At 39.3% G+C, this 16,386-nt stretch overlaps 1 protein-coding gene across 1 annotated transcript; it reads left to right on the top strand.

The window, feature by feature from the left end:
- Positions 1–510: 510 nt before the first annotated feature.
- Positions 511–11,668, top strand: brd2a (bromodomain containing 2a). Its single transcript, XM_083899708.1, has 12 exons — positions 511–2,491; positions 5,608–5,908; positions 6,294–6,431; positions 6,699–6,840; positions 6,972–7,171; positions 7,264–7,854; positions 8,011–8,139; positions 8,236–8,427; positions 8,520–8,785; positions 8,976–9,295; positions 9,464–9,592; positions 9,931–11,668. The coding sequence occupies exons 1-12, from the start codon at positions 2,460–2,462 to the stop codon at positions 10,056–10,058; spliced, it is 2,568 nt and encodes an 855-aa protein (XP_083755834.1). The 5' UTR covers positions 511–2,459; the 3' UTR covers positions 10,059–11,668.
- The last annotated feature ends 4,718 nt before the right edge of the window (positions 11,669–16,386 follow it).

Genomic DNA, 16,386 nt, shown 5'->3' with positions numbered 1-16,386 from the left:
GACTGAAAAAAAACCCAGAAACAGTGCAAATACTAACATTACCTATGCTGGAAATATAAATTAAATATTGGAATAAAATAAATGAAATATATCAGATTGAAACATAATCCAATCCACAATGAACATGTACACTGTTTAATTCAGTTAAACCATGGTGCTATGTGTGCTGAGACGAGCTGTACACTGAAAGTATACGAGTCACACATGACAACACAGAATGTGACAAGATCATACATTTTTATATTTAATCTATGGAATTTATATGTCTGTTATCTGTAGACAGTGATCATTTTTTCAATTATTAAATAGTTAATGAATGTATTTGGGATCCATTTCCAGTTAGATGCAGTTTGTTTGGGGGGTGGGGTGGTGGGGCTGCTTTTGGCTCAACCTCTTGCACTACTTTTGAGGCTCGAAAACGACGCATGCGCTCGCCTTGCAATGTAAAAGAAGACAGTGAGCCCGACAGCAATGGTCATCACGAAGGAGAAGCCCTAAGTGTCACTTTTTTAGACTACTTTTGGAGCAGGGTTGTTCCATGGAGGATTATATCGATCGCGTATGGAGAAACGTTTTAAATGAAGAAACAACATCGCCAATACTAAACGTGTCTCGGTCACGTGATCGAGCCTGGCCAATCACAGCGAACCATAGGAAGAGGACGTTTGGCTCTTTGTTCGGATATTTTTTTCCAAATCTATTCTTAAATCCGAACATGAATCTCGAAGGATAACGCATCGAGGGCACACGGGGACGCGTGTGTGTGCTAAAATGAGCGTTTGCTTTGCGTCATGCCACGTGTTCATGTGTGATTAACAGTGCGCTTGCTTGGGCGTATTTGGTCACATGACTCCCCTCCCCCACCCGGTGCTGGGAATCGTGGAAGAAGGCGGACATATTGGAGGGAAATGTGTTGGTTAAAGAGTATCGAGATGGAAGACATGAAGATTATTTGAAGAAAAGGTTTTCGCTTTGATTTGGAATTTACCAGTCGATAATTGATTTGATCTCTAAATTCGATATATATTTTTTATATTTAAAAAATATATTCATTTATTTTTCTTTTGGACTTTTTCTTAAACTTTTTTGACACACAGTTTCTTAGTGCTTTCAGTGAATTAAGTTGTAAGAACACTTGTGCTAATGCAATGTTATTTTAAGGACACAAGTGTTACTTTCACCGTTTATTTGAGTGACATTGCAGAGCAGCTGTAACCTTGGTGTGGGGGGATGGGCGCATGTGATTAGGTAACCTCTTTGTATGCTTGTGGAATTTTGAGTTTCAGTCGGGTTTTTTTGCTTCAAATACAGTCCGTTTTAAGGTTTGTTATTTTGGTAACGCTTATCTGTGTCAATATTTAAAAGTTGTGTTTTAATCAGCCATGGACAGTCTCAAACGCCAAGTTTGATTTGTACAACTTAAGTTTTAATTAATCATATTTGAAATTTAATTCGGCTGTAGTGTGTATTTTGGCTATTTGGTTGAAAACAACTTTGATAAATGTGGTCTCAGATCAGTGATAGAAACTGCTGCGTCATTCAGTGAATCGTTAGTATGGTGGCCTGTAAGGTTAGTTCTTGTATATGTTGGATGATGTAAATGGCGTCTTCGTCATCCTCGTTGTATATTAAGATTGTTTTTCTTTGTTAATCATGTTGGAAACGTAGAGGCCTCTTTTGACCGACTGTGTTCTCAATCACAGACTCTTAACTGCAGTTTTTGGATGTTTATATTAGTGTCTGTCGGTGGAATTTAGTTAAATGTGGTTTGTGCGACATTTTGTCCGGTATATTACACGCATTTCGACGTTTTACTTTGGTTTCACTGTACTTCAAGATGGCGACGGGGCGCCTGTTGTGATGCAGAAATGCGGATATTCTGGTAAGAGGCCTGTGGCTCTATGAGGATTACACGTGACTCAGTAGAAGAGCCAATGGGATTGTTGGCATCTGCTTCGGAAGCCCGCGTTACAGTCGAGTCGACCAATCACCGCTGCCGCTTTGCACACGTTGACGTAATGTAATACGATAAGCAGAAGGGCGGGTTTTGGTGTGCCTCCATTTTGTACACTATCCAATGAAGAGCCACTCTGAGGCAACGTCTCTGTTGTGTTGGGTCGACTCAACCAACGGCATCGCGGATCTCGGTTGATTGACAGTCAAACCTTGCGAATAGGTCGGGTCCAAAGCCTGTCAGTGGAACTCCGCCGTGCGGGGGTGTGGTGACTTTGACGGACAACCCCGGCAGCCAATAGAAACGCAGAGGGCGCGGACATATCGAGGAGGTCTAGCCAATAGAGTGCGCTGTTGGTCTATATAAGCACGGGTGTAGTCGCAGAGTCGCCATTTCAACGAAGCACACTGGAAGTTGGTCGTCGTGGCGGGGGAACGGAATCATTGACGAACCGTGACGGATCCTGGTTTGAGTCTAGGGTTAAACACAATCCGGATCCATCCTCATGGATATGGCTGTTAACCCGCCTCTTGACAGGTATCTACCGGTAAAATTGACTCTCAGCTTTCCACCAGACGGAGTATTTATTAAACATTTTCGTGATTGTTTTTTATTTCTGAGTGTCGATGCTGGCAGCCCGTGTTTTGTTGTTGCGAGTGGAGGATAAAGTGGACTAATTGTGCTGCAGGAGGAAGCCTGTCACGTCGTAAACGCGGGGGGATATTTATGAAAATGATGTGGAGAATACTTAAATAACCGTCGGTTGTAAGAGGGACTATGTCGGCGCCATCTTCGGAAAGCCTCTGCCGCTTGCCGCTCTATCGCTGCCTGCAGTAGGCGTTAGCAATGCTAGCATTAGCTTCAAACCTTCCGGTGCGAGGCTGTGTCTCTGTCACTAAAGCAGTGGATTTAGTGTCGCGTTAATGCTTTATTGATCAATCCTGGTCATTTGTATACGTATGAATTGAATCGTTGCATTTCAACCCGCTGTTTCGCCGGGTTGTTATTGTAGTCATGTGACATTCAGGGGTTGATCTGACGGTCGTTAGCCGCCTGGACAAAGTAGCTTGCCTTGATCTTTACCAATTGTTGCTAACAAAACACACTGGTGATGTGTTTGTTTATGACCAGATGGTATCATGAGTAAATGTTGTCAGTGTGTGCTGGGTGTTTCATTCGGTTGCCAGGTTACAGCGCTCATTGTCACTCAACTCGAAAGCGTGTGCAGTAGCTTTAATCGCGGTTAAGGTAGCTTTTTACTGTAGCGATCTTAAAACTATTTATTATCGATTACACAAATCAAATAACGTGTCAAATGTTTATTTCATACACGAAATAATTCCTCCATTGTCCAATACAATTTTTTTGTTTTAGTTGTGTTATGTGATGTACATGATAATTCATTTTTTTAAATAATAAAGTATACTAACTCTAATGTGTTTCCAAAAGTTGCATCATTGAAAATGGCGTGCTCAAACTACAAATTAAGAGTTAATGCTTTCTGTCCTGTCAATATACAGTTAAATGCAGTCTAAAATTCACTGACTTAATGGGATAATGCCCCAGGGGATTTTTTTATTTACAAGATGTCATATATTTGCAATAAGTTGCATGATGTCAACTCTCACAGGGAAGAAGGGTTCAAACAACGAAACATCTAAATGTAAAATGTCAGTTTGCCCCCTAAAGTAAGTTTTTGGTGAGTTTTTCAATCGATTTCTGCATGCCATTGCTCTCAAGGAGTGAAATGTGTCCTGCTATTTTATAATTTTAGTTAATGTTCTAAAGGTATAAACTTATCATATCCCCTGTCACACGCTGAATTCAGCAAGTGTATGGTTGGGGTGGGGGTGTTCAAAAATGTGTTCTTGCACCCATGGATGATGATGAGACTGGAGGTGAATAGCAGACTAAACAGTTGGTGGTTTAGAAATTAAGGTAAGTCAGGTCAACTTTGAGCATTAAAGATCCTCACACATTAAACAAAATATAGTTTAATATAGATACACATCCCTGACAGACAACCTGGAAACAGACCATTGATGATTTAACAGTTTTTTGGGATGGAAAAGGATGCCTTGGCTCAGTCTTGTGTCCCCACTTAAACCAAGTCAACATACATGCGTCTCTTTTTTTGTCCAACTAAAATTCACAGGTCCGTTACACCTGACCCAGCACACGTTTGTCAACTAGATCTACATCCAATTATCAGAGAGATGATTGATGTGTGGGGGCGTCAACATTTTTTCTGATATTTGTACCAGATCTACAGATGGATTCGCTTCAAGTAGATCTATTGAAATACTTTACCTTGTGTTGCCCAGAAGTTTTTTGAAGCCTGTGTAAAGAACCCAATATTTATTTTTCTCAATCTTTGTATGACCTGGCAGGCCCACTGGAAACTAAGAGTATTCCTTAAGTTGTAATGGTACACTGAGCCCTGGAAATGTTGATTGTTCTGCATAACACAGCAGAGTGTACATTTCTACCATGCAGAGCAGCTGGTTGAAAACATGGGGGTTTTCATTAGCATTTCATTTGAAAAACTATAATATAGCCCAGTCACTACTGTAATATAGCAACTGAAGCTCTGAATGTTTTTTTTCTGTTGAGATGTATGCTGATCTTCTGCCTGTGTTGTGAACGCAAGGAGGAAGTAGTTGTAATGGACATCCTCCCAGTACTATCTGTGTCTGTTTGGCAGTTGTTCATTTGAGGCCAGACTGATATAGGCTTGTGGAGCAATGTAAAGAATGTGTGACTTGTGCTTGTCTTGTGAAGGGGATTTGCATGGGCAGTGTATGCCTGTGAGTATGGAGTCGGGTAAGAGTTAATCATTTTGGATAGGATAAAAGCCAGTGGTTATTACGATGACACAATAAGATAAATACTCAATACATATTGAACATACATTTTTTTTCTAGTCTTTGGAAACATCAACTGATCAAAGATTAATAAAAGTGTTCCAAATCACTATTATGTAAATGTCAATGTGGTAAACAACATGTCTGTTTCTAAAACTCCCAATAATAGCATCTGCTTGTTTTATCCACATATTTTTTTATAATATTTTTTTACACGTTTAAGAAGTAGAAAAAGTATTAAGTATGGTGTCTAACTGATTGTTAAGGTTGATTTAGAAAACAGTACCTATTTGGTTAGTCCCTGTGTTCCCCTTAAAGAAAATGATTAAAGATTTAAAATAAATAAATAAATAAAATATTATGTAATTATGGGTATTCCTCTGCTTTAAACTCGGTGCACATGGCTTTATTACAATGACTGTGTTCTATTAAAGCTCTATTTCTACTTACTATTTCAGTTCTGATAGCATAGACAAACAGCTTACACAGAAGTCCCTTAGCTTGCATGGACATGTGTTGCTCTGTAGGGGTGGTTTGGCCGTGTGCTTTAATGACTTTGAAGATATTTGACCCCAGAAGGGCAAATGAACATCTTGCATACATTTTGATCTTAACCTAACACTAACCCCATATAACCCATCCTTTTGGAACGTAAGGCTTTAAGGCTGATTCAGTGACAAATCATTTTCTCTTCATGTCTGACCCGAAGTGGTGTGTGCAAGGTCAACAACCTCACACTTCTCATAGTCTTGTTTGTTTGATTATTTGTATTTGTTCAACTCTCTGCAGCTCCCACATTGAGATGGGCATAATGGGAGTCACACCGATGGACCAGGGCTCTGGTATGGCTGGAAAACGCATCCGAAAACCATCGCTGCTCTACGAGGGCTTTGAAAGTCCTGGGATGCCCCCCATCAGTCATGTGAACCTTCTGGGACCCCCACAACCGCCTGTGAAAGACCCCAACCGCCAGGGGAAGATGACCAACCAACTTCAATTTTTGCAGAAAGTCCTGCTTAAGTCTCTGTGGAGGCATCACTTTGCCTGGCCATTCCATGAACCTGTGGATGCAGCCAAGCTCAGCCTACCTGTGAGTGTTGATGTTGGGAGCATTAGTCACAACAGAAATGTCTAATGATGCCTCAGAGTTAGGGAGGGAGATGAAAAGCTTTTGCAGATTTATACCTGTTGTGTTGAAATACAGTAATATTTTACTGGAGATTTTTAAAAACATTCTCCATACCTTTAACTCTGTGAATTTCATCATCGTGGAGGTGCATCATCATGTGTAACCTTCTGTATATTAATATGCTGTTAATAAGTGAAACAAACACTCACACTTCAGCTGCCTCAGGTTAATAGTTTTCATATTTGTATGATAGAGCCAGACAAGATTGTTTATCAATAAGTACATTTGAGCTATTATAACTTCAGAGGTTTTGTTTTCTGACCTGAAAATGTTTGTTTTCCTCCAGGACTATCATAAGATCATTAAAACCCCCATGGACATGGGCACAATTAAGAAGAGACTTGAAAATAACTACTACCGCAGTGCCAGTGAGTGTATGCAGGATTTCAACACGATGTTTACCAACTGCTACATTTATAACAAGGTAAGAGCGCGCATACTGGATCCAACTAAGTGTGAAGCGTTATCACAATTACTATTATGAAAGCTGTTTATTTTTCTCCTGAGTAAAAGTGATTGTGTATGTTGAAGTTCCTCCTGGAATCAGCAAGTTATATGTCATAGTTTCAAAATGAAGAAATAGTGATATTTGTTGTTGTTTTAGCTAGGTTTATTTATAAGTGACTACTTTTTCTGGGCAAATTTGACCGATATGCTCTTGTAACTCCTTTCCCTATATTCCACTCTGCAGCCGACAGATGACATTGTCCTGATGGCTCAGTCTCTGGAGAAGGCATTCTTGCAGAAAGTGGCCCAGATGCCCCAGGAGGAGTTAGAGCTACCTCCACCCCCTCCACGGAGCAAACCAGCCAAACTTGGCAGAAAAGGCAGAGGTGATAAGATGAGCACTGGCTGCAAGCAAAGAACAACCAAGAAACCCCACATATAGTATAATATCACATGCATTAATCAGTTTTACAGAGTGGATATTTATTCTGAATCTGCCCCCTCCCCTTTCTTTCAGTCTCCGGAGGAGTGACGACGGCTCATCAGGTCCCAGCCGTCTCTCAGTCTGCATACTCTCCTCCCACTCCAGAAACCCCTGACTCCATCGTCTCTACACCTCCACAAACACTTGTGAGCAAGAGTTTGCTGCCCATGCTTCCAGCTGAACAAAGCATCCCCACCATCACAAGTTTGCCTCCCACACAGCCCACTGCCAAGGTAAATGGTTTGTGTGTTATTTTTGTAAGACAGACATTTATTTCAGGGAAAAACCCGTCTTTGATCCGCCATTTCCTTATCTGCAATCATAGAAAAAAGGCGTTAAGAGGAAAGCGGACACAACCACTCCCACCACTGTAGCCATGCCGATTATGAGCACAATGGGCGTAAGCGGCATCAGCCTGGGGATGGGCGACGGACACAACTCACCACTCACCTTGACGTCTCTTGGGATGGACCACAACTCTGCCCTTGGAATGAACCAAGGTCTCAACCTCAGCCATGGGATGGGGATGGGGATGGGAATGGGAATGGGGATGGGACTCGGGATGGGCATGGGGATGGGGATGGGACTAGGGATGGACATGGATATGGACATGGGAATGGGCCATGGTACAGTCATGATGGACGCCAAAGCAGCAGCAAACAGCAGAAGAGGAGTGAGCGGCCGCCCCATCAAGCCTCCAAAAAAGGATTTGCCAGACTCTATTGTGCCTCCATCAGTGCGCCGCAGCAAGCTGAGTCCACAGCTGCGCTACTGCAGTGGCGTCCTGAAGGATCTGTTGTCGAAAAAGCATGCAGCGTACGCGTGGCCGTTCTACAAGCCCGTCGATGCCTCGTCACTTGGTCTCCACGACTACCATGACATCATCAAACAACCCATGGACCTCAACACCATCAAGGTAATTCAATTATCTAAATAGCTCTCCTTCCCCTTACTTTCTCCAAGGAAGTGTTTGCTGTCGAGGTTTAATTTGCCTTGCACTTAAATCCCAGACATGTTCTTTGTCTTGTCATTCTGAAATCTACTCTGGCTAAAATTGCTCCTCATCTTTCAGCAAAAGATGGACAGCAGAGATTATCGTGATGCACAGCAGTTTTCAGCTGATGTCCGACTGATGTTCTCAAACTGCTACAAGTACAACCCTCCTGACCATGATGTGGTGGCCATGGCCAGAAAACTCCAGGTACTGTTTCTGTTTCAGTTGAGTGCATAATCAAATCATTCTTTTTTTCCCCCATTTTAACTGATTCTCTTACATCCTATGTTTCTTTATATTTAGGACGTCTTTGAGTTCTGTTTTGCTAAGATGCCAGATGAGCCACCAGCACCGCCCAGCTCCTCTTCTTCCTCCTCTTCTTCTTCATCATCATCAGAAAGTGAGCTCAGCAGTGAAAGTGAGGACAGTGAGAGCAGCCCGAGCTCTGACTCAGAGGAAGAGCGAGCAAACCGTTTGGCGGAACTGCAGGAACAGGTATCTATCGACTCACACGGCGCTTTAATTCAGCCATTTGATTCCCATTCTGGGATTTCATTCATGACGCATCCATCTCTGTTTCCCATCAGCTAAAAGCTGTGCACGAGCAGCTCACAGCTCTCTCCCAGGGCCCCATTGTCAAACCCAAGAAAAAGAAGGAGAAGAAAGACAAGAAAAAGAAGAAGAAGGTAGAAAAGGAGAAGCATCGGCGGATAGAGGAAGAGGTGCTGCCTATTAAACCAGTGAAGACACCAAAAGTAACCAAGACTCCAAAAACAAAAAGCAGCCGGGGTGGAGTGGCCGGTCCAGTGATACCCACAAAGAAAGCGCCAAGCAAGAAAAACAATAAGAGCAAGTGAGTACTGACACCCAGTGGATATTTTTTGAACTGAAAGTATGTGCATGCTGTGTTAGTGGCAGCACATGCCCCACAGACTTTTTACAGTGCCCAACTCTGACACCAAGTCAGACTGCACCACGTTCCCTAAAAATCATGCTCTCTTTCTCATGACCGTGTTTTTATCTTTTCTCTGTTCTCCAATCAGAACCAAAAAGAACAGCGTGATATTTAGCGCGCCGCCGCCACTCCCAGTGCCCATCGTGAGTCATTTTGACTCGGACGAGGAGGAGGAGACCACGCCCATGTCCTATGACGAGAAGCGTCAGCTCAGCCTGGACATCAACAAGCTGCCCGGTGAGAAGCTGGGCCGCGTTGTTTACATCATCCAGTCCCGCGAGCCCTCGCTCAGAGACACCAACCCTGAGGAGATCGAGATCGACTTTGAAACACTGAAGCCATCGACGCTGCGGGAGCTGGAGAGATACGTCATGACGTGTCTGAGGAAAAAACCTCGAAAACCATATGGTATGTACAGCGAAGGCCAATGTATGTGTATTACTTTTGTAAATAATTATGAGAATGTGTAAAATGTAGAATATTTTAGATTGATAGATAGAGTGTTGCTGGAAAAAAAATTCTAAAGATATTTTTAGACCTTGCTCTGAAGTAATGTTTATGTCTGTTTGCATGTAGCAAGTAGTAAGAACAGTGCTGGGAAGTCGCGTGAAGAGCTCGCTCTTGAGAAGCAGCTGGAGCTCGAGAGAAGGCTGATGGATGTCAGTGGTCAGCTCAACTCTGGAAAGAAGCCTCCAAAGACCAAACGTAAGGCTCTCATATTCACGTTTGTCAAAGATATTTTAAGATGACACTGATGACACAGTGGTACCTATTAGGATCCACTGATTTTGTATTAATATAAATTCAACATGTAAAATTAGTTACACACTTATGTTGATGCATTTACCACCATTAATTTCAAAAAGTTTATGCTACAACTGTAAGTTAACAAATATTCTGCTCCCTGACACGGTTGTATTGATTAGATTATTGATTACATTTTTAGAGCTTAAAAAAGAAAATCTTATTTCTGCTGTACTTAATTAATTTATTTGACGTGTGTATGTTTTTAATCATGTGATGTGTTTTTTTGTCTGGTGCAGCGGATAAACCTGCAGCTGAAACCCACACCCAGCCGTCACGTCTCAGTGCCAGCAGCTCTTCCTCAGACTCTTCCTCATCATCATCCTCCTCCTCGTCCTCGGACACGAGCGACTCGGACTCCGGCTGAGAAGCAGTGACGGGTCTGAATGAAGGATTGTGTGATGGACATTCGCTTCCCGCACTGAGAGGACTGAATCTGTCGTAGAGCTACTTGCGTCGGAGCTGCTGAGGAGGAATTCAACAAAACCCTCATGAAGCATCTAATCTAAAAAGCGAGGGGGCTAGAGCTTTCTCTGCACTCTGCTCATTCATCCGGACCTGGACGCCCTAGTGGAGGATGTATGAATGAATGGATCATAGAGGAAGTGTGTTCAGCCCCATCCATTCTCTGGAGAACTGGCCTTGTTGGGTAGAGTGAGGGACGTTCCTTCTCCCACAGATAAAGGAGAAGAGCAGCACATACGCTGGAGGGATTAAGGTGCTAGAGCCAGAATTTTGTCTTATTTCTGGAGATAATTTCCCTTCTTACCGTGCTCCCTGTCCTTGTGCTGTATAGATGAGGTGTACAGTTGTATAAATATCTATTTTTCTTTTATAAAGAAGCATTTTATGGAGCTACTTATCCCTCATTCTGGGAACGATGAACTGGTGTGTGGGCGGAGCTGTGGTTTGTTTAGTTTTTTTTGTTCGTTTTGAGTGACAGGGGAAAATGTGTGTGTGTTAGTGTGAATGTGTATGACGCAGCACCGCAGCAAATGCAGCCTTGTGAAGTCCCTCATAGTTTTGACGCAGGCGTTGAAAAATCAGTCTGCACGCAGAAGCACCTTGGTTCAGAAGAAAACAATGCATGCAATACAGAGGAGCTGACAAACACCTGCATAACTTATGTACTACTTTACTGCATCCTTGTGTTCTCACTTGTCTGAAAGGCTTGGCCACTGTACAGAAATGTGACATCATTACACATGAGTTTGTTAGTTAATATTTCTGTTCCCGTTTCAGCTCCCCTCCCCCCTCATTTCTCTGTAAAAGTGTTGCTTTTTCTCTTCCTGTGACCAATCTGCTAATAAATTGTGAGGACACATCTTGTCCACTTACCCCTGCCCATAAAACACCCTGGTCTTCTTCTTTTTTTTTTTTTTCATTCTTGGTGTTCAGATTACGTGACAGATTAGCGAGACAAAAACAGGATCATCACTCCTTGACATCACAATGTCACAAAAATTAAAACTAATTTGGCCACTGAGATCTACGGCAGCTGAAAGAAACTGAAGAGTTTGGTTTTTATTAATTGGATAAAAAGTACTTAGTAATGCGATGTTGGTAAGGTCTCAACTGTGAATTCAATGAGACAACGGCAGGTTAACAAGTGGTTGGTAAAGTTTTTTTATTTCATTTAAAAACCATCAAAATCATTGGGTGGAAAAGGCTGGTTTATTGAGTAATAATGCACTGTTTGTTTTGGTGGTAGTACCAAAAAAAAGTTGTGATTTGGGTGATGGTTTGTATCAGATTTGCTTGAGTTTGGACTATTCTGTATATGATTATTTATTTAGGATAATTTTTAATGGAGATGATTTTGTTTTCATAGTTTTGAAAGTGGTGAAAAGCTTTGGAAGTTGAAGTCTATGACATAAAGGGATTAGCTGTGGAGACGGAAAGATTGTGCAGAATTTAAAGTTTGTCAGAAACTTAAATTTCTCTTGACCTGACTCCCAGTATCTCACCTGAACATCTGTACATAAATAAACTGATATTTCCATCTTTTCACTGACTTGGTTTTATTCATTGACAAAACTTGTTTAATTTTAATAATCAGATATGTAATAGAGGTCAAATGCAAAGGTAAATAAAGTAAACTATTAATATGTTAGTCAGTATTAGCAAACCAATATATTGATATCACTCAGTGCTGTCAATGGCCACTCAATAACAAAACGACTTTTATTCTGAAAGTGTTCACCAGAAGTCATCACAGGCTATTTAACCGTAAACCTGACTACTACCTGAAGACTCTTCTACGGATACCCGTGCATCCATCCAACGTTGTGTTAAGTACTTCTTAGACATTTCATCGCAAATCATTAAGCGTTTTCCTTCCCAATCCTTAACGTCATTCAAAAGTGGGCAACACGTTTATTCTCAAAGTGTTAACCGGAAATGTTTGCTTGCTACTACCTTGAACTGTTATCATCCAGTGGCCATCCATCCATAGTGCGTTAGTATATCTGTGTGTTTGTGCCACGTAAAGTTAATATACAAGGCAGTTTGCTCTCTCGTGGTCATAGGAATTAGCTACACCACTAAATATATTTGTCAGACGTGACATTGAAATTTAAACTTAATTTAAACTAATTATGTTTTGAATAAACACTTTACTGTAGTCAACGTTGTTTCGGCTTCTTTGTCAACGATTTGGAGCGAAAATGTCATGTTTTTAATACAAATTAGCAACTTGCCAAAACACGGAAGTACTTTTAATTTGAACAGTTTGACCGGAAATACTTCTCTTAATAGCGGGAGTTTTACTGTATACACTGCCCTCCGGTGGCCATAGAGCGTTATTACATCTACATTTATGTTACAGCAACACGTACAGTAGTGTGGTGGTGGGATTTCTGCCCTCTCGTGGTCACCGCGTGCAATTGCAGCACCAATGTAAAGCTAGATATATTTGTTGTAACATCAAGTCCGGAAATAGATTTCAAAATAAAACGTTTGTACGCGACAGTCGAGATTGCGAGTAGCACTTGTTACTGATGACGTTTTCGGCAAATGACCATGTGAAACGTAACCTTAAACGTTAGATAAAGTATGTTTACATACTTGAACACGAACCATTTCTCCTTATCAGTCCCAATCTATAACAAGCTATTTTATTCAGACCCAGAACGTTTTTTTTTTTTTCACCGCGGCTGCATACGATCAGTGGACAGTCAGTTTTTTTTTCTCGTGGTCCTATAGGAAGCAGTTACACCACTAATTATATTTATCAGACGTGACATTGGTACAGTGTCACATCTATATATTTAGTGGTTTGTAATCATAAGTATGATTATAACTGGTTATGTTTTGAAAAAACGTTCATTTTGGTAAACAACACCTTTCAGGTCGAAGCCTATTGTGTAGGTCTCTGCTTGAAAATTAAATTGCACACTCATGATGTTTTGAGTATATCTCTGCATGTGTAAATATCAGTAAATGTTTTTTTTTTTTTTTTTTTTAGGCAAACCTGAATTATTTTCAATTTTTGTGCGAACACTCGATGGCTCAATTGAGCTTTGTCTCTCTTTGCTGGCCTGTATCTCAGCGAGGGATGGGTCTATGTGAATGATTCACAGCTCTTCCAATGAGAAGCAGCAGAACGCCCAGAAATGACGCGAGTGGCTGCTGCCTTTGTTTTTGTCAAATTGTCAAGTTTTTTTTCAAAAAAAGGGTCAGATTTTGTACAAAATAGTGTAGTATGACATTGAGGTCGACGACATAGTATAGTATGACGTTTGGGTCACATTTTGGGCTAAAAAAACATTTGAATATTTTATTCCGATTTTGGACAACATAGTATAGTATGACGTTTTTGTCAAATTTTGGACCAAAATTTTTTGTCAAAAAAATTGTCAGATTTTGGATGAAATAGTGTAGTATGACATTGAGGTCGACGACATAGTATAGTATGACGTTTTAGTCACATTTTGGGCTAAAATAAAATTTCAAACAAATTTTTCGATTTTGGACGACATAGTATAGTATGACTTTTTTGTCAAATTTTGGACCAAATTTTTTTTTTTCAAAAAATGGTCAGATATTGGACGAAATAATGTAGAATGACATTGAGGTCGATGACATAGTATAGTATGACGTTTGGGTCACATTTTGGGCTAAAAAAACATTTGAATATTTTTTTCCGATTTTGGACGACATAGTGTAGTATGACGTTTTTGTCAAATTTTGGACCAATTTTTTTTTTTCAAAAAATTGTCAGATTTCGGATGAAATAGTGTAATATGACATTGTGGTCGACAACATAGTATAGTATGACGTTTTTGTCAAATTTAGGACCAAAATTCTTTTTCAAAAAAATTGTCCGATTTTGGATGAAATAATGTAGTATGACATTGAGGTCGACGACATAGTATGGTATGACCTTTTGGTCACATTTTGGGCTAAAAAAAAAATTTAAAAGAAATTTTTCGATTTTGGAGGACATAGTATAGTATGATGTTTTTGTCAAATTTTGGACTAAATAATATAGTATGACATTGAGGTCGACGACATAGTATAGTATGACGTTTGGGTCTTATTTTGGGCTAAAAAAAACATTTGAATATTTTTTTCCGATTTTGGACGACATAGTATAGTATGACTTTTTTGTCAAATTTTGGACCAAATTTTTTTTTTTCAAAAAATTGTCAGATTTCGGATGAAATAGTGTAATATGACATTGTGGTCGACAACATAGTATAGTATGACGTTTTTGTCAAATTTAGGACCAAAATTCTTTTTCAAAAAAATTGTCCGATTTTGGATGAAATAATGTAGTATGACATTGAGGTCGACGACATAGTATAGTATGACGTTTGGGTCACATTTTGGGCTTAAAAAAACATTTGAATATTTTTTCCACTTTTGGACGACATAGTATAGTATGACTTTTTTGTCAAATTTTGGACCAAAATTCTTTTTCAAAAAAATTGTCCGATTTTGGATGAAATATTGTAGTATGACTTTGAGGTTGACGACATAGTATGGTATGACCTTTTGGTCACATTTTGGGCTAAAAATTTTTTTTTAAAGAAATTTTTCGATTTTGGAGGACATAGTATAGTATGATGTTTTTGTCAAATTTTGGACTAAATAATATAGTATGACATTGAGGTCGACGACATAGTATAGTATGACGTTTGGGTCTTATTTTGGGCTAAAAAAAACATTTGAATATTTTTTTCCGATTTTGGACGACATAGTATAGTATGACTTTTTTGTCAAATTTTGGACCAAATTTTTTTTTTTCAAAAAATGGTCAGATATTGGACGAAATAGTGTAGTATGACTTTGAGGTCGACGACATAGTATAGTATGACGTTTTGGTCACATTTTGGGCCCAAAAAAAATTTCAAACTAATTTTTCGATTTTGGACGACATAGTATAGTATGATGTTTTTGTAAAATTTTGGACTAAATAATGTAGTATGACATTGAGGTCGACGACATAGTATAGTACGACGTTTGGGTCACATTTTGGGCTAAAAAAACATTTGAATATTTTTTTCCGATTTTGGACGACATAGTATATAGTATGACGTTTTTGTCAAATTTTGGACCAAAATTCTTTGTCAAAAAAATTGTCCGATTTTGGATGAAATAGTGTAGTATGACATTGAGGTCGACGACATAGTATAGTATGACCTTTTGGTCACATTTTGGGCCAAAAAAAAAATTTTCAAACAAATTTTCTGATTTTGGACGACATAGTATAGTATGACGTTTTTGTCAAATTTTGGACCAAAATCTTTTTTTCAAAAATAATTGTCAGATTTTGAACGAAAAGGTGTAGTATGACATTGAGGTCGACGACATAGAATAGTATGACGTTTGGGTCACATTTTGGGCTAAAAAGAACATTTGAATATTTTTTTCCGATTTTGGACGACATAGTATAGTATGACTTTTTTGTCAAATTTTGGACCAAAATTCTTTTTCAAAAAAATTGTCCGATTTTGGATGAAATATTGTAGTATGACTTTGAGGTTGACGACATAGTATGGTATGACCTTTTGGTCACATTTTGGGCCAAAAAAAAAATTTAAAAGAAATTTTTCGATTTTGGACGACATAGTATAGTATGATGTTTTTGTCAAATTTTGGACCAATTTCTTTTTTTCAAAAAATTTTCCGATTTTGGATGAAATAGTGTAGTATGACTTTGAGGTTGACGACATAGTATAGTATGATGTTTTTGTCAAATTTTGGACCAATTTCTTTTTTTCAAAAAATTTTCCGATTTTGGATGAAATATTGTAGTATGACATTGAGGTCGACGACAGTATAGTATGACGTTTTGGTCACATTTTGGGCAAAAAAAATTTCATACAAATTTTTCGATTTTGGACGACATAGTATAGTATGATGTTTTTGTCAAATTTTGGACTAAATAATATAGTATGACATTGAGGTCGACGACATAGTATAGTATGACGTTTGGGTCTTATTTTGGGCTAAAAAAAACATTTGAATATTTTTTTCCGATTTTGGACGACATAGTATAGTATGACTTTTTTGTCAAATTTTGGACCAAATTTTTTTTTTTCAAAAAATGGTCAGATATTGGACGAAATAGTGTAGTATGACTTTGAGGTCGACGACATAGTATAGTATGACGTTTTGGTCACATTTTGGGCCCAAAAAAAATTTCAAACTAATTTTTCAACTTTGGACGACATAGTATAGTATGATGT

The sequence above is a fragment of the Microchirus variegatus genome (genome assembly GCF_963457635.1).
Source record: "Microchirus variegatus genome assembly, chromosome: 13".
NCBI lineage: Eukaryota > Metazoa > Chordata > Actinopteri > Pleuronectiformes > Soleidae > Microchirus > Microchirus variegatus.
The sequence above is the reverse complement of the archived record's forward strand: the minus strand, read 5'-3'. Positions and strand labels throughout refer to the sequence as shown.